Source organism: Carettochelys insculpta, chromosome 7 (assembly GCF_033958435.1).
Source record: "Carettochelys insculpta isolate YL-2023 chromosome 7, ASM3395843v1, whole genome shotgun sequence".
NCBI lineage: Eukaryota > Metazoa > Chordata > Testudines > Carettochelyidae > Carettochelys > Carettochelys insculpta.
The window spans coordinates 4,172,035-4,193,606 of NC_134143.1; the positions used below are offsets into that span (position 1 = coordinate 4,172,035).

At 44.2% G+C, this 21,572-nt stretch overlaps 1 protein-coding gene across 4 annotated transcripts in view; it reads left to right on the plus strand.

The window, feature by feature from the left end:
- The window catches only part of ANXA7 (annexin A7), a 56,987-nt gene that overhangs the window by 300 nt on the left and 35,115 nt on the right, over nucleotides 1-21,572 (plus strand). The window contains exons 1-4 of one of the 4 annotated variants that reach the window (XM_074999711.1): nucleotides 1-386; nucleotides 10,071-10,125; nucleotides 12,877-13,075; nucleotides 14,295-14,402. In XM_074999711.1, the coding sequence (XP_074855812.1) occupies nucleotides 358-386; nucleotides 10,071-10,125; nucleotides 12,877-13,075; nucleotides 14,295-14,402 (391 nt within the window). In that variant the 5' untranslated portion in view covers nucleotides 1-357. The remainder of the gene's footprint in view (nucleotides 387-10,070; nucleotides 10,126-12,876; nucleotides 13,076-14,294; nucleotides 14,403-21,572) is intronic. The other 3 variants (XM_074999713.1, XM_074999712.1, XM_074999714.1) reach the window with 3 other exon arrangements.

The window sequence follows — 21,572 nt, forward strand, 5'->3', positions numbered from 1 at the left end:
GTGAGCGCGGTTAACGGCCTCGCCGCAGTTGGGCCGCGCGGTGTGAAAACGGACCGCCCCGGCGCTAGCTCCCGAGCGGCCTCTGCGGAAGGGGCTTGTCCAGGGCACCGCCTGGGGCGGGCTCGCTGGGTGAGGCCGCTCCCAGCAGTGCCACTCCGGTGCGGAGGCAGGTGTGTGGGCACAGCCGACTCCCCTCCCCGCAGCGCTTGGAGCGTGCTGGAGCTTGTGCTGCGGGAACAGCGGTGGCGGTCAAGGGGAAGACACCCTTTGACAGCAGCGAAGGGTCCCGTGGCACCTGAGGGACTAACAGAAGAGTTCGGAGCGTGAGCTTTCGTGAGCACAGACTCGCTTCATCAGATGCTGGTCTCGGAAATCTGCAGGGCCAGGTATGAATAAGCCAGAGCAAGGGTGGGGATAACAAGGTTAGCTCGGTCAGCAAGGGCGGGGCTCACTCCCAGCAGTTGATCTGGAGGTGTGAACACCAAGGGAGGGGAAGCTGCTTCTGTATTTAGCCAGCCATTCGCAGTCTTTGTTTAAGCCAGAGCTGAGGGCGTCGAATTTGCAGATGAATTGTAGCTCAGCAATTTCTCTTTGGAGTCTGGTCCTGAAATCTCTTTGCTGTAGGACAGCTACTTTTAAGTCGGCTACTGTGTGGCCCGGGAGATTGAAGTGCTCTCCTACGGGTTTTTGTATGTTGCCATTTCTGACCTCTGATTTGTGTGCGTTTATTCTTTTACGTAGAGACTGTCCAGTTTGTCCAATGTATATAGCAGAGGGGCATTGCTGGCACATGATGGCATAAATTATATTGATAGACGTGCAGCTGAATGAACCCACGGTGGTGTGGCTGATCTGGTTAGGTCCTGTAATGGTGTGGCTGGTGTAGATATGTGGACAGAGCTGGCAACAAGGTTTGTTGCATGGATGGGTCCCTGAGTTAGAGTGACTGTGGTGCGGTGTATAGTTGCTGGTTAGGATTTGCTTCAGGTTGGCAGGTTGTCTGTGGGCAAGGACTGGTCTGCCTCCCAGGCCTGTGAAAGTGGGGGATCATTGTCCAGGATGGGTTGTAAATCCCTGATGATGCGCTGTAGAGGTTTTAGCTGAGGACTGTAGGTGATGGCTAGTGGTGTTCTGTTGGTTTCTTTCTTGGGCTGGTCCTGTAGTAAGAGGCTTCGTGGCACACATCTGGCTCTGCTGATCTGTTTTTTCACTTTTCAATCTTCTTTGAGTACGTCTAATGGAGCTCAGCACCTGCAGCTGACTCTGGCTGCTTCTGGGCTGTTTAACTGCAGTGTAGACGTGTAGGTTGGGCCTAGAGGGCAAAGTCTAGATCACTGTGAGGGTCCCAGAGGCTCCAAGCCAGAAGTCTACAAGTATCTTGCGACCCTCACAAGATGCACTCTAGTCAGATGCCACAGCCTGCTGCCATGGGTGCCAAATTACAGTGTAGACACTGTATAGGGATCCTGTATGCCAAAGGCTAATTTTCATTTTCATCAGTGTCCCATATCCTTTTTCTAGTATCCATCTACAAAATGAAACCTCTCGATTTTTATTTAAAATATTGACTTTTTCTTCATGCCTTATTCTGTAAATTCCTGTTTACACTTGAATTTAATTTCAGCTTTTGACCACACAGCTCTTCTTAGAATTTTCTCCAAGCATAATTAAACAAAAAAGCAGTCTTGTAGCACTTTGAAGGTTAACAAAATGTGGTAGAATCCCAACTTATCTGGGGGCTGCGTTCTTGTGCAACCCTGTGTTAAGTCAAAATTTGTGCAACTCAGGGGAGCCAGGAAACTGACCAGCAGAGCCCCACAGGTCAGTTTCCTGTCTCCTGGGAGTGGCAGGCAGCCAAGATTCTGTCTGGGGGGCCAATGCACTGGTCAGTTTCCCAGCTTCTCTCAGGGCGGCAGCCTGACTCGTGGCTCTGCCACCCCACCCCTCTGCGGTGCGGCAGCCGAGAGTCAGGTTGCCACCCCTGTCAGGAGTGGTTTCTCCATTCCTCTGGGGGCAGCAGTCTGACTCTTGGATGCTTCCCCTGACAGAAGTGGGGAAACTGACTAGCATGGCTGCCCTGATCAGTTCCTTGCTCTGCAAGCAGAGAGGAGCTGCCAGCCACTCTGCCATCTGGTTCCTGGCTCCCCAGCTCTGGCTGGAGCCAGGAGACTGACCAGCAGAGCTATGCTGGTCAGTTTACCTGCTCCTGTCAGGCTGCTGTCCCTGATAACAGTGGTTTCTCCACGCATGTCAGGGTGGCATCTCAGCTGCCACCACTGACAGAGCTGGAAAACTGACAAGCACAGCAGCACTGGTCAATTTCTCTGCCACTCAGAGTAATTTTCTCTCCCCTCTCCTCCCCACCCTTTGCTCCCCTTTTCTGTCCTATAGATCTGATTTGTCAATTTTCATTTCATTTTTTTTTGTTTATATCTCTCTGCTATAAAATCATCATGCCAATTCACTTTCAGCACCATTTCCAGTACGGCACTATCTCCAGAGCTGGAGAAGAGGGTCTGCCCCATGAAAGCTCGTCACCTAATACATTATTTTGTTAGTCTTTAAAGTGCTGCATGACGGCTTTTGTGTTTTGTGAAGACACAGACCTACACGGCTCTCTCTCTGTTCACAGAATAATTATGAACTGAAATGATTTGATCTTATATGTACCTCTTAATTGTTTCTGTACTTTTCAGATGAAGACTGGGAATCTTTAAAGTTTGCCCTTTTTGTTTTCCAGTTAACCCAGTAAAAGGGATCACCTACAACTTTGTGTTCTCTTTGTATTAGATTTTTAATATGGCCTTGCTGCAGGAGGTTCAGACACAGGGCAATTGATGTGCAAGTTGAAAACTAAAGGTTGTGAGTGGCTTTTGGATTGTACTTTCTAGGAAGGTGGCAGTTGAGTGCCTTGTAATGAATGGCATCTCTGATTTAAATATTTTTACTAGTCTCAGTCTTTACCCTGCCGTCTTTGGCATATTCTTCTCAGGTCTACTAAATTGTGCATTTCAAAACTTGCGCAGCAATGTATTTCTCCACACAAGACTAGATGGCTTTCCTCTGCAACCCTGCAAGACTCAAGGCCAAAACTAGGGTCAAGAAGGTCCTCATTAGGGAACTCCTCTTCATAGATGGCGCAGCTCTTGTGGCTCATAATGAAGACAACTCTACAGTCACTGATGGATTCTCTGTCCAGAGCCTGCAAGTTGTTTTCCCTTGACATAAGCATGAAGAAAACTGTTGTATTCACTCAAGGTATACCTCAGCATCCCCATGTCATTCTGGATAACAGCCCATTAGATGTGGTTTAAAAATTCTGTTACCTTGGATCTACTGTCATCAAAAACCTGTGCATGGACAAAGAACTGAACATCAGAATCGGGAAGGCAGCTACAATTTTTGGCAGACCAGGGTCAAAAAAAATTGAATGGCTTCCATCTACACTGCCTCTGCAGAATTAAGAATATCAACTGGGAAGATGAAGTTACAAATGCAGATGTCCTGTCAAGATCTGGCATATCCAGTCTCCTAGTGGTCCTCAACAGCAGAAGACTATGTTGGCTTGGTCACATGAGAAGAATGGGTGACAAATATCTTTCCAAAGAAATCCTCTTTGGTGAACTGTCATGTGGGGTAAGAACAAGAGGAAGACCAAAGCTAAGATTTAAGGATAGATGCAGAAAAACTATATGGAAAAAATTCAACATCAATCTAAACTCCCGAGACTCTGTCATCAGATCGAAATACCTGGTGACTGCTACAACAGGACACATCATCTTTCAATAGTATATGTGCAAGTCACGCAAAAGAACTTTGTCTTAGAAGGAAAAACTCTCAGACTCAGAAATTTGGAAATAGACTGACATGCGGTTATTGCAATTGACTGTGCAAATCCAAAATTGGACAGATAAGCCTTGAGAGAAACTGCAGATTCAAAGAATGCCTATAGATCCTCACTGCCACTGCTAACCACCATTTCTCGAGATGAAAAGGGGCCATATATATGACTAGTCTTAGGCCCTTATGAAAAGACAAGGAAGACTAGAGAAGACAGCACTGCATTGGTATAGGGTTGGTTCCTATTTTGAAAACTGTCCCTGTAATTGTGGGGGCAGAAACATATTGAAAAATGAAGATGATTTAAACTACTGCTTTTACCAGGAAAAACATTCCTATTCATTCTCTGGAACAAATATAGTTTTCAAGCTCTTGTTTGTCTGTCTCCAGCTAATTCCCTCATAGTGTTATTATCACAGTTTTTCTCATAACATGTAACATATAGTTTTGTTTTAGAGCAGATAAAAGGAAAATAATAATCCATAATTCTAGAGCAGCAGTCAGCAACCTTTTGGATGTGAAGTGCTGAAATTTGACCTTTTGACTTCTATGTACAGTCTTCATGCTGGTGATACTCTTGAAAGTCACTAACAGTCCTACTTAAAACAGCTTAATTAATAAATTAAGTGGGAGATCTTTACAGTTTAGGAGGTGATTGGTGGCATTAGCTGGGGGTTTTCTTAATTCACAGGTGGCATGGCTTTGAGCAAGCTCCCATCTCCATGGGGAAGAGGGGTGGGGCTGAGCTCCCACCTCTCATGCCAAAGAAAATCAGCTCATGTGCTACTCTTGGCTGCTGTGCTGAGGATTGCTGACCTCTCTTCTAAAGTTTTTAAAAATCAGTGTACAGTATTATTTGCTGACTGATTTGTGGACCTGTGGATTACAAGTATATGTGAATAATGTTTCAATGAAGATGCTTCAGAATTATTTCGTATGTCACAAACTGCTGTAATTTGAAAAAAAAAAAATCTGGAACGCCACTACATTTAAAAAGGCATCTGTTGAACTAATCTGTTTTGTGATGTAAAAGTTCCTTAAAGGGGGAAGTCTCAGTAGGAAGGTAGCAAGCCATCACTGCTATCAAAAAGGTTAAGAAACGCTGCTCTAAGACATATGCTGTTGACATGCATCTGGCTAATGTTTAAAAAGCACTTAGTCCCATATTATGCAAATAATTTAATTTCTCTCCTGAAAAGCATCTGTGCATACTGAAAGCTATTTTAGTACATGTTACTGCTGGGTTTCATTAATTTTTTGGAAAACTATTTACAGGAATGTTTGAACCATGATTGAGAATTAATCTCCAGTCCAGTTCAGTGTATCCCAGTCTAGTTGTAATCTGGGAGGTGCTATTGATACTGTGGTGTCTGTGCAAGCCATTTAACTTTTACAATAATTCTTTATTTTGAAATTGCATTATCTTGGTTTCTTAAAATTTAAAAAAAAAAAACATTCTAACAACTTTTTGTATTGGCAGTTGGTTTTGCCTAAAGACCCCAAGTAGGTGTTAGGATCCCATGAAAATATTTACAACACAAATACAGTCCCTGCCCCCAGAGAGCTCAGTCTACAATTTAACTGTACACAACAGCTTATTTAAACTTTCCCAATATCTATTTATTCACCTAACAGCAGAGGCAGCAGCAGAGCAGTGGAAATCCATCAACTACATGAAAAACCTCACACAGATCCAGACATACATCATCTTCCTCTCCAAGTACAAAAAGATGGACACCATACCCAAGAGACTGAAAGTGCATAACTCGTTACAGTCAATGTACTACAGTGAGAGAGTGCCACACGCTCTCAAAGAAACTGAGGAAGCACCTGTTAAGTATCTTGTACAACAAACAGGAGAGGATCAAGAATGATCTCTCTGACCTTGAAACTCTCATCAACAAATAAACTTCCACACAAGATGCCACATTGCAGGACTTTAATAATACGAGACAAAACATCTATCATATACACTTATATTCCCTACAAAAGAGAAATGATCATAAACCATCTGAACTACTTCATTTCACAGGATGCTACAACCACAACAACCTCAACTCACCAGAATAATGTTTTCAACCTTTTTCAGCTACAGACTCAGCCTGGCAGAAGAGTCTGTGTTATCCTGGGGATTTTCTTTCTGCCTCACCTCTCCTATGAACTTGATACAACTTTGTGGTGACCTTGAAGCCTTTTTTCATCATCTCCATCTGAGGGAATACTTCCAACACACCCATGGACATCAAGCTGACCTGCTAAATGCCCCCAAACACCACCAAAAGAAGTAAAATGCTATGTGGACTCCACCTGATGGTCATAATTACGGTTTGGACTTCTATATTAAATGCTTCCACAACTGTGCACAGGCCGACATGGGGCACAAACACCAAGTGGCACACAGTCTCAGCTGTATTGAACACAATGCTGTCCGGAGTCTCAAAAATAATTCTGACATTATAATCAAACCAGCTAACAAAGGGGGTGCTATAGTCATGAATAAATTAGACTATGAACTGGAGGCAGTTACAGCTTTCCAACACCACATTTTACAGACCTCTTTCCTCTGATCCTACTGAGGAATGCCAAAAGAAACTACGCTATCGGCTTAAGGAACTCCCTGCCCCTACTTGGAACCAAATTCACATGTACCTTCAGAGCCCCAGCCAAGATTATTCTATTTGCTACCTAAAATCTATAAACCTGGAAACCCTGGATGCCCTATCATTTCAGGTAATTGGCGCCTTAATACAGAACTATCCTGCTATGTGGACTCATTCCTCAAACCCTATGCTACCAGTACTCCTAACTATCTCCAATATACCACTAGCTTCCTGAGGAAATTACAGAATGTCAGAAACCTTCCTGAAAATACTGTCCTTGCCACCATGGATGTATAAGCTCTTTACAGCAATATTCCATATGAAGATGGGCTACAAGCCACCAGGAACACTAACCCAGATGGTACCACAGCACATCTGGTGGCTGAGCTACGTAACTTTGTCCTCACCCAAAACTACTTCCGATTTGGGGACAATTTATACCTTGAGATCAGTGACACTGCTGTGGGCACCCACATGGCCCCACAGTATGCTAACGGTTTTATGGCTGACTTAAAATGACGTTTCCTCAGCTCCTGTCCTCTATTAATCCTTTACTTATGCTATATCAATTATATCTATCATTTGGACACCTGGTAAAGAGACCCTTGAAGAATTCCACAGGGATTTCAACAATTTGCACCCCACCATCAATCTTGGCTGTGACTTTTCCACACAAGCGATCTATTTCCTGGATACCACAATACAACTCTCAGATGATCAGATCAATACCATTCTGTACTGGAAACCCACTGACTGCTACTCTAAATGCCTCTAGCTTCCAGTCAGGACACATCACACGATCCATCATTTATAATTGCCCTAAGGTGTAACCACATCTGCTCCAGTCCTACTGACAGAGACTCAAGACTTCAAGATCTCTGGTGTGGCATGCGTTTGCTAGTGAGAATTTTCCTGAGACTGGGCAGCTGTCTGTAGGAAAGAACAGGTCTGTTGCCAAGGGCTGGTGAGAGTGCAGCATCATGTTGTAGATTGTCGATAATGCACTGGAGGGGTTTGAGTTGGGGGCTATAGGTGTTGTGTTATTAACCTTCTTGGGCCTATCTAGAAGTAGCTGGTTTCTGGGTATTTATCTGGCCCTGTCAGTCTGTTTTTTATTTCTCCCGGTGGATAAAGTTTTACAAATGCCTGATAGAGATCTTTATCAGAGAGGTAGCCATGTTCGTCTGCCACAGGACTACTTCTTGTTCTTGAAGATACACCTTATAGACTATCATATTTTGGAGCATCAGCTTTCGTGGGCAAAGACCTGCTTCGTCAGACACCATTAGCTCACCAGCTATAAACACTCCACTCACTAACTGCAGGGCTTAAGTAGTGTTGAAGACCTAGTACCACCCTTTCCCACAGGAATGAATGTCACTAGTGCAGGTCTATAGCTTCTTGATATGAAAACTTCAAAAAAGAGCTCTCAGATCTGGTTACCCAAATACAAAATAACCAGCCTTCCACACAAACCTCCACATGGCTGGACTTTACTAAAACAAGACAGGAGATTTACAGTGCACACTCCTCTTCTCTACAGAAGAAAAAGGACTGTAAACTATCTAAACTCCTACTTGCCACATGGGGCCACAATAGTCACCCAGCAATATTGTCAATATTGTCAACTACACACTAAGCCCAACAGAAGAATCTGCCCTTTCTTGAGCAATTATTTTTTTTTTTTTTTTTTTTTTGGCCCCACCACCCCCACAATCTTGATACAGTTCTACATGGATCTAGAAGCCTATTTTCACCATCTTCAACTCAAGGAATACTTCCAACACAACACTGAACAGCGCACTGACCTACATGTACCCTCCCACCTACAGTACAAGAAAAACAATTCTTCTTGGACCCCGCTCTCTCCCCCCTGCCCCCCCATTGGTCGAAATGACAGGCTGGACGTACGCATAGATTGCTTCCAGTGATGTGCACAGTCGGAAATTATGGGGTGAGCAATGCTGCTTTTCCACAACCTCAGCCGTGCAGAACGCAATGCCATCAACAGCCTCAGAAAAAACTCTGATGTTATCATCCAACAGGCTGACAAAGGAGGTGCTGTTGTTGTCATGAATAGGACGGACTACTAAAAGGAGGCTGCCAGGCAACTCTCCAGGACACTGTCCCACTGAGGAGTACACAAAGGAACTACAGCATCTGCTCAAGACCCTCCCTACAAAAACACAGGAACAAATCTACACAGACACACCCCTAGAACCTCAGCCAGGTTTATTCTATCTACTATACAACAGCCATAAAAACTTGGGGATCCTGGATGCCCCATCATCTCAGGCATTGGAACTCTCACTACAGGATTGTCTGGATATGTGGACTCTCTACTCTCACCTTACACTCCCATCACTCCCAACTTTCTTCAAGATACCACTGACTTCCTTAGGAAACTACAGTTCATTGGTGACCTTCCTCAAAACGCCATCCTGGTCACCATGGATGTAGAGGCCCTTTACACCAGTATCCTACATGGAGATGGACTTCAGGCTGTTGGTCTCATCGGGGATAATGTGCCTAAGGCACAAATGGTGGTGGAGCTTTGTGACTTTGTCCTCATCCGCAACTATTTCAGATTTGAGAACAATTTATATCTCCAAATCAGTGGCACTGCTATGGGCACTCGCATGGCCACACTGTATTCCAACATTTTTATGCTCGGCCTGGAACAACACTTCCTCAGCTTTTGTCCCCTACTTTGTAGTGTTTGCATTGCACTGAGCTTGGAAGCATTTGCTATAAACCTTATTTTCTTGCTATTCATTAGTAAATACTTGCTTTCAAGTTGAAATTTAAGATAGCGTGTGAAGCATTTTGCTGTTTTGGTTTGTTTGTTTAATGGCTTGGAAGCAATGTAATTATGAGTTGAGTCATGTTGATCATAAATGAAGTTTTAAAGACCCATGGTATCTCTTATGAATGGTCATGTTTACTTGAGGTCTGTTGAGGTTAAGGGTCTGTAAATAATTTTAAAGGGTTTAGGTGCTGAGAAATTATTAATGAACATTAAAGTAGAGCATCTGTCCTGACTCTCTCAGCTGCCCTTCAGTTTTGGTATGGAGTCTTCTCAATTGCCCTTTCAATTGCAGCAGTAAAGACTGCAAAATGGGCTACAACGGGTTCTTAAAATTTGAATCCTGCTGCTTGATCTCCATTGTTTTTCTCACTGACTCTGGGATGTGAAATAGATGGGGTTTTTTCTATGTTTAAAGCAGATTATTCTGAAACATTTTTATTTAGTTTCTCTTCTAGCTCATCTTGGAAGGAACAGAATGCCTTTAATGTCAATAGGAGTTATTGGGAAGGGGTTGCACTGGATATGCTTATAAAATACTTTCCTGGGAGGCAATTCTCTTCCTTCCCATTTCCTTTGGGTAAATAAGAATGCAGTCACTGGCATGTGGTTTTCCCTTTGTATCTGTCTCATTAGGTTCATGTCTCTGAAATGAAAGGGCTGGGTTTTTTTGTTAAATAGCTGACAAGTAAAATTGGTACACATCAGTAATGTGCTGGCCTCAACAGCTAAGCAAGATAGTGGGTACTCAGCACACAAACAACTAACTCAAGCCACTGTACTTTAAACCAACAGTGGGTCACTAAAATGTTTTTCTTTTTCAGAATGTCATATCCAGGCTATCCCCCATCAGGCTATCCTGCTTTCCCTGGATATCCTGTAAGTATGTCTTGTTTTTTAAATGTTTTACTTGCAGGATAGGCCACACGCTTAAATCTTTTTCTGTATTGCGCTGCCATGTGCTGGGAGAATATTAGTCATTACTTTCATGAAGAGTATTTATTTTAGATTTTCTGGCCTCCTCCCTCAAGATATTCATGAGCTTGGGTGCAGATAATCTAATGCAGTGGCCAATGGGAGCTATGGAGCATTGGGCAGGGAGCAGCTTATGGTGCCTCCCAGTGCCTAGGGCCTGCTTGGACCTGGTGGCTATTTCTGGAGCCCCGCAGAGCCAGGGCAGGTAGGGAGACAGCCTTAGCCCCAGGACCCCACTGTGCCACTGATCGTGTTCCATTCCCAGCTGCTTTCCTTATTCTGAGGAAGTCCTGATGGCTCAGGATCTGTCACTTTCAGGGTAGCAACAGTCTGAAAAGAAGTACAGGAAATCCACTGAACCCTGCTTTGGAGGAAAGCAAAGACATGGAGACAGGGAGGCAAATATATGGCTGAGAATGCTAGTAGAGTCCTGTGTGGACAGAAATGTCTCTGCATATGCCGATATTCACAGCTATACATCCTGATTCACAGGGCTGTACTCCCAAGACTCGCTCTGGCCAATGGAGAGGAGCATTCCCTTTTATGCTCAGGAGCCAGCCCCTTGTGCTGGCAGGCCCTCTCAGCAGCATGCCTACATCACTGCCAGCCCTACCCCAGTCACAGCATCTCCTGGCTGGGTGGTGGTGGAAGGCTCAGGATGGAGGATGCAGGTTTCAGGGCAGCGGGTGGGATCTGTGAGGAACAGGGCAGGGGGTGGAAGGTGCAGGAGTCAGGGCCAGTAGCTTGGAGATATGAGGGAGCACTGGGCAGGGGGTGGAGGGTTCAGGAGTCAACAGGGGTGGGAGGCTCAGGGCAAGTGACTGGAAGGTCGGGGAGGGGCTAAGAGCAGGGGGTGGGGTGAAGGAGACAGCGTAGGGGGCTCAGTGGCTTGCATAGGCCAAATGCAGCAGTGAAGGCAGTGCTGGGTTGCTGGGGCATCCAGGGCCATGTGTTCAGCCCTGGTTGGTGGCTGCTCCTGAGTGGGGAGGGAGAGGTTGGGGCTGTGCTGCCGGCCCTTGTTGATGGCTCTTCCCACAGGGGCAGTGGGGCTGCTGGGGTTTCCTCTGCCCCAGTCCAGTGGTGTGGTTGTATGGGAGGGGTTTGGCTTTTGGGCGGGGAGGCCACATACCTGGGCTGGTGGCTGGCAGCATGGAGAGCCCTGTCCCTCGGCTTGTCACTCTCTTCCTGGTGTAGCTGCTTCCCCCCACTCCCTGCCCCTCCTATGGTCATTCTGCAATATCTGTCCCCGTGCCCCCCTGTGGTCACTGTAGAGCACAACTGTTCTTGCTCTTAGACCCTTCTTACTGCTAGGTTTAAAATACTGTACTTTAAAATGTGAAATAATTGCTATTCTGGTACAAATGAGTTGTACTTAAATGTCTGATTTGTCAGCTACAAGTTTACAATACCTGTAAGTGTAGTAATAGCGAATAAGCCGTGCTAGTCTATACACTATCAAAACAAAAAGCAGTCAAGTAGCACTTTAAAGACTAGCAAAATTTGTCCTCCTTGCTTACTGTTTTTGGTTCTCTGTGTCTTAAATATTGAGTCTGGTCTGGTCTGGCTATGGTCTGAAGGAGTGGGTCTGTCCCACGAAAGCTCACCTAATAAACTATTTTGCTAGTCTTTAAAGTGCTACTTGACTGCTTTTTGTTTTGATTTTTGTATGTGTAGTGTGTGATCTGTGTTTTGTCCCAACAGACCAGGAAGTCATGTAGCATACTGAGAGTGTTTTCCTAAATACCCCACTTTATTAGCAGGTGTTGCTTCTGCTGGGAAAAACTTAAGTGGGTTTTGCTGACTCCCTGCATAAAATATAAGGGAGGTAGGTAGGTGTGCTGCCCTCTGTGCAGGGAGACTCAAACATGTGAACTAAGCAGTCCAGAGTCTTAGGAGCAGCCAAGCCTGAGAAATTATGAATAGAATTTTGTTGTATTATTGGTAATTTCTGTTAAAACCAAATCCTTTGAAATGAGCAAATACGAACTGTACATAATATGCGTGTGCTGTATTTGCAGAACAGCTTCGGAGGGACACCTGCCCAGAACTGATTTATAACTAACTCATTTGATTTATTTTCAGTCATGAACTGTAGTTCTGGTAACTCTAGGATTATATATTCCTGAGATCACATGTATGGCTATTGACCTATAGCAACTTCCCTCGGAGAACATTGTTTCAGGATCTGTGCTTCATTTACTGCTCATCTTGCTGTTAGTGTTAAAGGTCAGGCTCACACTTGACAAGGCAAAATACATTTTGATACATCCAATCAGTACTATTATTTTAACTCAATAACAAGAGTTAAAATGATGTAGATTTTTGAATTTCTCTCCTTTATTAAGGGCCAAGTCAGACTTCATTGTTAATTAAGCTGTGCATACTCTGGTAGCTTTATAGAGAGACTTTATTTCCCTGTTTTTTCTCTAGCACAGTATTTCCCAAACTTAAAACATTGGTGTAACCCTTTCAGGACTTCAGCCTTACCAGTGCACCCTCTGTCCCAGTGCTGTGCCATGCTGGTGCTTATCTCACAATTTTTAGGAATTTATTTTCTGCTGCACACCCTTTGAAATCTTTTCACACACCACTGGTGGTATGTGTACCACGCTTTGGGGAAACATTGTTATGTACAAGTATTCTCTCTGTTTTCAGCCTACAGGACAAGAGTCTGTTTATCCACCTGCTGGTCAGTATCCCTATCCTGCTGTTCCTGGAGGCTTCCCACCTGTAGGAGGTGGTGCATATCCTGTAGCACCCCCAAGTGGAGGGTTCCCAGGAGCTGCAGGATACCCTGTGCCTGGAGGCTACCCTGGAGCTCCTCAACCAGGGGGAGTGCCATCATATCCTGGAGGTAATATTCAAGCCCGCTGTTCAGGGGTTATTTACATCATAATCAGTCCCCAGATTTGGTTCAGAAAACTCAAAGATGTTTTGAGTAGTGGTTATTACAGGGAGCGGGCACTTAGTGCTCAGTTACATGGAGTAGTCAATAATTATGATGGCACCCCAGGACCTAGGTGCCAGACCCTAGACAGATGGAGAGAAGCAGATGGTGTCCTGAATGGCTTAGCCTAATGATAAGGGTAGGGGATGGGGACACAAACAAATGAGTGTTTTGTTTTTAATTGGGGTTAGAGGAGGGGAGCCCAGAGGGTAGTGTCAGCGTTTGGTAAAGAGCCTAGAAGTGAATTTCCAACGATACCACTGCCTAGCTGCGTGATCATGCCTAAACTGCTTAGTCGCTCTGTGCCATAGTTTCAGGTACTGGCTAAGTCATGATGCTCTTGTATTGAATCTTATTTAATTAATGGCTATTAAATGTTTTATGCTCTAATCAAAGGAACTATATAAATGTATATTATTAGAATAAAATTTTTCACACATTTCATTAGGGAAAGGGCTTTATGGTGGTAGCTATGGATTTAGAAGTTTTGTTAAGTTTGATGGCAAGGCTTTATACATTGAATGTACATTATTCACCTCTTTTATACCTCATCCCCATTTAAAAACAAATAATTCTCATCTGCGCTAGCTGACAGCTTGTATTCTATTCCTAGCTCATGTATTCATTGTTTTTCTGCCATACCTTTCACCAGAGCCAAACTTTGACCTGAATAATCAAACAGAATTCTTGGGAAAGCCCATCCCCCAACTAGTTTTATTTTGTCTGTCTGACAATTCCAAGAATTCAGACTTGTAGCTTTATGAAGCAAACATATATGGATTTTTCCCAAGTGCAACATGATTCTAAAGGGGAAAGTATTCTCAATACAAGTCACCGAAATAAATCCAACCTGAAAAGTGCAGACTTATTTTTGAAGGAGATGAAGGTGAATCAGAAATGTTATATCACATCTCTTCCACTCTAATATTAAGAATCATGAGGCATGGTAGTAGCTTTTCAAATGTTTGTGTGAGCTATTGAGATAAGATATTGTTGTTCAGGTCCAAGGATATGTGCTTACACTTGCATTGCCCTAGATCCTTTTATGTTTTGTTAGAAATCAATTCAAATTTTAAGTACACCAGAATTTCTCTTTTGGACTTCCCGTCCCCCCAACCCCTTTTAGCTCCTACAGGTCCTGGGTTTGGTGTCCCCCCTAGTGGATCAGGCTTTGGTGGTTATCCTCAGCCTCCGTCTCAAAGCTATGCAGGAGGTGGACCAGCCCAAATACCAGGTAGGTAGTGGGACTGTGCATTTGAGTATATGAATCCTAGTCAGATACCAAAAAAGTCATATACTTAAGAATTGTACCGAAGCGTTCCAGGTTAAGGAGCTGAAATTATGCCCTCAACAACTGTTCCTAGCTATTGCAGGTGAATGCTATGTGTAGTCTTATGAAGGACAGACAACACCCGATCATTTCTAAGGCCAATGAGAATGCAAATGTAAACAAATACAAAAAAGCAGTCATGTAGCACTTCAAAGATTAACAAAATAAATTATTAGGTGATGAGCTTAAGTGGGACAGACCCACTTCTTCAGATCATAGCCATACCGGAACAGACTCAATATATACAGCACAGGGGTCCAAAAATTGTTATCAAGGTTGGCAAATCAGAAGAGCAAAAGGATGGTGGCGGGTGTGTGTGGGCGGGCGGGAGTTAAGAGTGAGTTAGATAAAACATCAAAATATGTAAAAGAGTCCTTATAATGGGTCAGGTAACTGCTGTCCCTGTTCAAACCATGTGTGAATGTGTCGAATTTGAATATGAATGTTAGTTCTGTGCATTCCCTCTGTTGAAGTTTGTTAAAGTCCCTTCACCTCCCCCCACTGTCCCTCTGCTCTTCTGAATTGCCAACCTTGACAAATCAGAAGAATTGTTATCAATGTTGATAACAATTTTTGGACTTTTTAAAAAGAGTCCCAGCTTGACAAGGTCCTGGCTGGGATGACTTAGTTGGGGTTGATCCTGCTTGCAGCAGGGGGCTGGACTAGATGACCTCCTGAGGTCCCTTCCAGCCTTATCATTCTATGAGTCTGTATATTGAGTCTGTTCTGCTAAGGCTATGATCTGAAGAAGTGGGTCTGTCCCACAAAAGCTAATCACCTAAAAAATTATTTTGTTAGTCTTAAGTGCTGCATGACTGCTTTTTTGTTTTGATAGAATACAGACCAGCACCGCTATCTCTCTGTCGTAAAAGATAGCTGCATTCAAAAATAAAACAATGTAAACCTTTTAGAGCCTATAAATCCACTCTGTCCTACTTCTTGTTTGCCTGAGAGACTGGCTTAACAAGCTTTTTGTTTTCAGGAGACAATGCTACCTGCTTCTTGTTTACAGTGTTACCTGAGGTCTGTTCATTCAGGCTTCAACCATATTTCAGAGGACAGGTCCCTGCTGGTGATGGGTTGTGTTCAAAGCCAAGTGGACTGATGAATGTTAATTTTTAGTGTGTGAAACAACACAACATACACTCCTCCTCCTCCCTCCCCAAGGAGTTCACTCTTGAATTTAATTAACACCTTTTTTTAAAACGAGCGTCAGGGGGTTCTCAGGAATGGTGGCTGAACCATGAAGGAGCATATGAAAGTTTAGTATATCTGGCATCTAAATTCCTTGCATTCAGGTGGCATTAGAAATAAATGGTGAAGAGTAGCATCCACCCTAAATATGAACGAACTTTTGTCTTAGTGACCAGATGAATAAATAGGGCTGGGTAGACATGTAGGTGCTAAAGTTTTACATATTTTGTTTCTGAATGCAGTTATGTAACAAACAAAAACAAAAAAAAAATCTCACTTTCTAAGTTGCACTTTCATAATAGATTGCCCTACAGTACTTCTATTAGGTGAATTGAATAATAATATTTTAGTATTAGCACTTTAAAATATTTTAAATAAAAATATAAAATGAGTACTATACCCTCTGTATTCTGTGTTGTAATTGAAATAATTGTATTTGAAAACATAGAAGAACATTCACAATACCTAGTAACTTTGCATTGGTATTCTGTTGTTCAACAGCGTGATTAAAACTATGATTAATCACCACTTTTAATTGTAGTTTATTTTTTGAGTTAATCATGTGAATTTTGTGTAATTTAATCAAAACACCTAAGTTTTAAATATTTTCATACAATGTTTGGGATGTTGTTGCCTCTTGATCGGGAAGGCCATTGGTGAATTGCTGAAAACCACAAAGCATTAGTGATCAGTGATTAGTGGGGGAGGGATAGCTCAGTGGTTTGAGCATTGGCCTGCTAAACCCAGGGTTGTGAGCTCAGTCCTTGAGGAGGCCATTTAGGGATTGGGGCAAATAGATATCAGGGATGGTGCTTAGTCCTGCCAAGAGTGCAGGGGACTGGACTAGATGACCTCCAGAGGTCCCTTCCAGTTCTAGGAGATGTGTATCTCCAATTATATGTACATATATATCAGTGCCAGTATGGAGAAGCCCAGAGACACATGTGCAGCATCCAGCAGAGAGAGAGAATCTCAAGGCCAGGGTGCCCAACACATGGCCTGCAGGCCAGAATCCAGCCTGCAGAGCCAGCAGCAGTGCCGTTTTGACAGACAGCTGTGTGGCCCTGAGCTGCATGTGGCTGTTTAAGGAGCCATTTGCAGCTCCTACTGCTGCCACTGCTCACTCCTTCTCCACCTCCCTGTCATGCCACGCTGAAAGAATACAACTCAGTTGAATTGGTTTAACGGCCGGCAGGAGGGATGCAGCCATTAAACTAATTAGAGTCCTGTTACTTCAGCACAGAAAGGCAAGGAGCCGCACACAATGCAGGTACGGGAAGGCGGGGGTGGGGCGGCACGCAGCCACACTAAGGAGGAAATGGCAGCCTAGTGAAGCTACAGTAGCGGGCAGCAGCACCTGGTGCTCCTGTGGAAGGTAGGTTAATCCTGGCTTTGTGGCTACAAGGAGTTAAGTCTGGGGGACAGGGGTGGCAAGTTAGGAGCTGCAAAGGGTTTAAACAGGATCACAGGGCTGGAAGGGACCTCAGGAGGTCATTAGTCCAGCCCCCTGCTTCAAGCAGGATCAACCCCCCCCTTAGTCATCCCAGCCAGGACCTCGTCCAGCCAGGACTTAAACCTCAAGGGATGGAGAATCCATCGCCTCTCTAGGCAACGCATTCCAGTGCTTCACCACCCGCCTGGCGAAGTAGTTTTTCCTAATATCTAACCTACACCTCTTCCTCTTCAACTGCAGACCATTACTCCTTGTTCTGCCATCTGACACCACTGAGAACAGTTTCTCACCCTCCTCTTTAGAGCTCCCTGTCAGGAAGTTGAAGGCTGCTATTAAATCACCTCTAAGTCTTCTGTTCTGTAAACTAAACAAGCCCAAATCCCTCAGCCTGTCCTCATAGGTCTTGTGCTCCAGACCCTTAATCTTTTTGTTGCCCTTCGCTGAACCTGCTCCAGCAAATCCACATCCTTTTTATACTGGGGGGCCCAAAACTGGACACAGTATTCCAGATGCGGCCTCATCAGTGCCGAATAAAGAGGAATAACTACTTCTAGATCTGCTCAAAATGCTCCTCCTAATGCACCCTAGTATGCTGTTAGTCTTCTTGGATACAAGGGCACACTGTTTACTCATATCCAGCCTTTCATCCACCATAACCCGTAGGTCCCTTTCCATCGCACTGCTGCTGAGCCAGTTGGTCCCCAGCCTATAACAACGCTTGGGATTCTTCCACCCCAGGTGCAGGACTCTACACTTCTGCTTATTGAACCGCATCAGATTTCTTTTGGCCCAGTCCTTCAATTTATCCAGGTCCCTCTGGATTCTCTCTCTATCCTCCAACGAATCTAATTCTCCCCCTAATTTTGTCTCATCCGCAAACTTGCTGAGGGTGCAAACCAGTCCCTCATCCAGGTCATAAAAAAAGATGTTGAATAACACCGACCCCAGAACCAAGCCTTGCGGCACTCCATGTGAAACAGACCTCCATCCAGCTATTGAGCGATTGACCACTACCCATTGGGCCTGACCGTCAATCCAGCTTTCTATCCATCTCATAGTCTAAAGGTCCAATCCACATTTCCTTAACTTATGAACAAGAATATTGTGGGAGACCGTATCAAAAGCCTTGCTGAAGTCAAGGTATATCACATCCACTGATGTCCCCATGTCCACAGAGCTTGTTACCTCGTCATAGAAGCTAATCAGATTGGTCAGGCAGGACTTGCCCCTGGTGAATCCATGTTGGCTACTTTTGATCACTTCCCCCTCTTCCAAGTGCTCCAAAACAGATTCCTTGAGGATTCCCTCCATTATTTTCCCAAGGATTCAGGTAAGGCTGACGGGTCTATAGTTCCCTGGATTGTCCTTCCATCCTTTTTTAAAGATGGGCACCACGTTTGCCTTCTTCCAGTCATCCGGTGTCTCCCCTGATTTCCGAGAGTCTTCAAGGATAATGGCCAAAGGTTCAGCAGTGACCTCTGCCAATTCCCTCAGTACCCTGGGGTGCATTAAATCCAGACCCATGGACTTGTGCACATTTAGTTTTTCTAGATAGCTCAGAACTTGTTCCTTCCCCACAGATGGCTGCCCTCCACCTTCCCATACTGGATCGTCTAGGACCGTCATGTGGAAGTTGACTTTGTCCGTGAAGACTGAGGCAAAAAAAGTATCGAGTACTTCAGCTTTTCCTGCATCATCTGTCACTAGGTTACCTCCCTCATCCAGTAATGGCCCCACACTACCTCTGATAACCTGTTTATTGTTCACATGGCTATAGAAACCCTTCTTGTTACTCTTCACATCCCTTGCCAGCTGCAGTTCCAATTGTGCTTTCGCTTTCCTGATTAGTGCCCGCCATTCTCCAGCCATATGTTTATAGTTCTCCTTGGTCAACTGTCCACGTTTCCATTTCTTGTATGCATCCTTTTTGAATTTAAGTTGACTAAGGATTTCCCTGTTAAGCCAAGCTGGTTGCCTACCATGTTTGCATTTCTTACTATGCAGCTGCATTGTTTGTTCCTGTGCTGTCAGTAAGACTTCTTTAAAATACTGCCAGTTCTCTTCAACTCTTTTCCCCTTCATCTTCATTTCCCACGGGATCCTACTCATCCATTCTCTCAGGGAGTCAAAGTCTGCTCTTCTAAAATCAAGGGTCTGTGTATTACTGCACACCTTTCTTACTTTTGTCCGGATCATGAAATCTACAATCGCATGGTTGCTGCAGCCCAGATTCCCTCCCACTTCTATTTCTTCCCTGTTTGTGAGCAGCAGGTCAAGTTGCGCACAGCCCCTGGTCAGTTCCTTCAGCACTTGTACCAAGAAGTTATCCCCAACATTCTCCAAAAACTTCCTGGATTGTCTGTGTGTTGCTGTATTGGTCTCCCAACAAGTATCTGGATGATTGAAGTCTCTCATGAGAACCAGGGCTTGTGATTTGGAAGCTTCACTTAGCCTCATCTATCTCATCTCCCTGATCTGGCGGTCTATAACAGACACCAACTACAACATCACCTCTGTTACTTCCACCTCAAAGCTTAACCCAAAGACACTCAACTGGATTTTCTCCTTCCTCATACTGGAGCTCTGAGCAATCATACTGCTCCCTCACATAGAGCGCAACTCCTCCTCCTTTTCTCCCGTCTGTCCTTCCTGAACAATTTATAACCTTCCATGACCGTGCTCCAGTTATGCGAATCGTCCCACCAAGTCTCCGTTATTCCAACCACCTCATACTTGTTTGACTGTGCCTGGGCCACTAATTCTTCCTGTTTGTTCCCATGGCTTCTGGCATTAGTGTACAAGCATCTTAGAGAGGGGGCCGCTTGCCCCACTTTCTCCTTTTCATCCAGGAAACCCACCTGAGGGTGGAGAGGAGGCAGTGGTTGGGTACAAAGGATCTAAGGCTGAGGAAGGGGGAGTGGCAGTTGGGGCTGCGAGGGGTTGAAGCCTGAGGGTGGGGAGCAAATTTGCGGCTGTGAATGGTTTAAACCTGAGGGCAGGGGACTGGCAGTTGGGGCTGCAAAGAGATTAAACCTGGGGGCGGGGGTTGGTGCTCTGAGGGGCTTAAGCCTGAGGGTGAAGGGTACATCAGTTGGGGCTGCGAAGGGTTTCAGCCTTGGGGGCAGTGGTTGGGGCTGTGAGGGATTTAAGCCTGAGTGCGGGGGGTGGGGGTGGAGGTTTGGGCTGTGAGAGGTTTAAACCTGAGGTGGGGTGGGCGGGGGGCTAGTTAAGGGCTGCAAATGGTTTAAACCTTAGGGTGAGGGGCTGGCATTTGGTTCTGTAAGGAGTTTAACCCAGAGGGAAATGCGGGGACAGCAGTTGAGGCTGCGAGGGGTTTAAGCCTGACGCCGGGCGGGCAGGGGTTGGGGCTGTGAGGGCTTCAGACTTGGGGTGGTGGGGCCGGTAGTTGGGGCTGTGAGGCATTTAAGCCTGAGGGCAGGGGAGAGGGCAACTGTTGGCGCTTCAAGAGGTTTCCTTTAACAGGGGATAAGCTGATATTAATACAAGTATATACACCTGCATGCATAAGGAAAATAGAATGCATATGTTAGAACACTGGTGTAGTGTTTCCCAAACTAATTTGGCCACAGAACTCTTTTGGGCTTGGAATATATTGATGGAACACACAATGTTAGTCCAGAGATGGGTGAAGGGGTGTTGAAGACTGAAAAATTGCCTCACATAATGCTCAAAAGTTGATTTAAAAGAGTTACATTTTTTTAAGATGTCTATTGTTTTACAAAAAGTAACAAGAGAAAATCATCTCAAACAGTAGTAGCTCATCTGATTGGAGTACGGTTAGCAGCCCTATAATTAAGTATAAAAATTAACTACAAACCCAGAATAAAACATCAATAATACAGCTGACAGAAGGCTGGTTATGTTGTTCTTTTGTAGAAAAATAGGGAGGACAATATTTTTCAAAAAAGGACTCTCCTTCCTTAAAACTTAAAAACATATTTATTAGGTATGGAAAAATATTTTTAAATTTTGTTTATATTTGTTACTACTGGAAAATAAATAAAAATAAGTAATATTTGACAGTTTTTTTTTAATGGTAAAATTGTTTTGGCATCTCTGTTCTGGCATGAGTCGCATAATGACTATACTATTATGAATATGTTTTAAATATTAATGTGTCTACACACTCTAGGTACTATTCAAATAACTTATTTTTGATACACACATAATATGTAATTATTTAGAAGGAAAAATATCTCTAGAATCGAAATTTCTTCACAGACACCAATTCACTTCACGTGGAGCACCTCTGTTTCACAGAACACAGTTTGCGATATGCTGCACTAGTGTTTGGGTTTCCAGTACTTTCTACTAGAAAATCGGATTACTTCACTCTTATTTTGCTGTAACAAATATCAGTGTATCACTCTTTATATTTGATATTTTTAAGTAATTTATTCTTCACT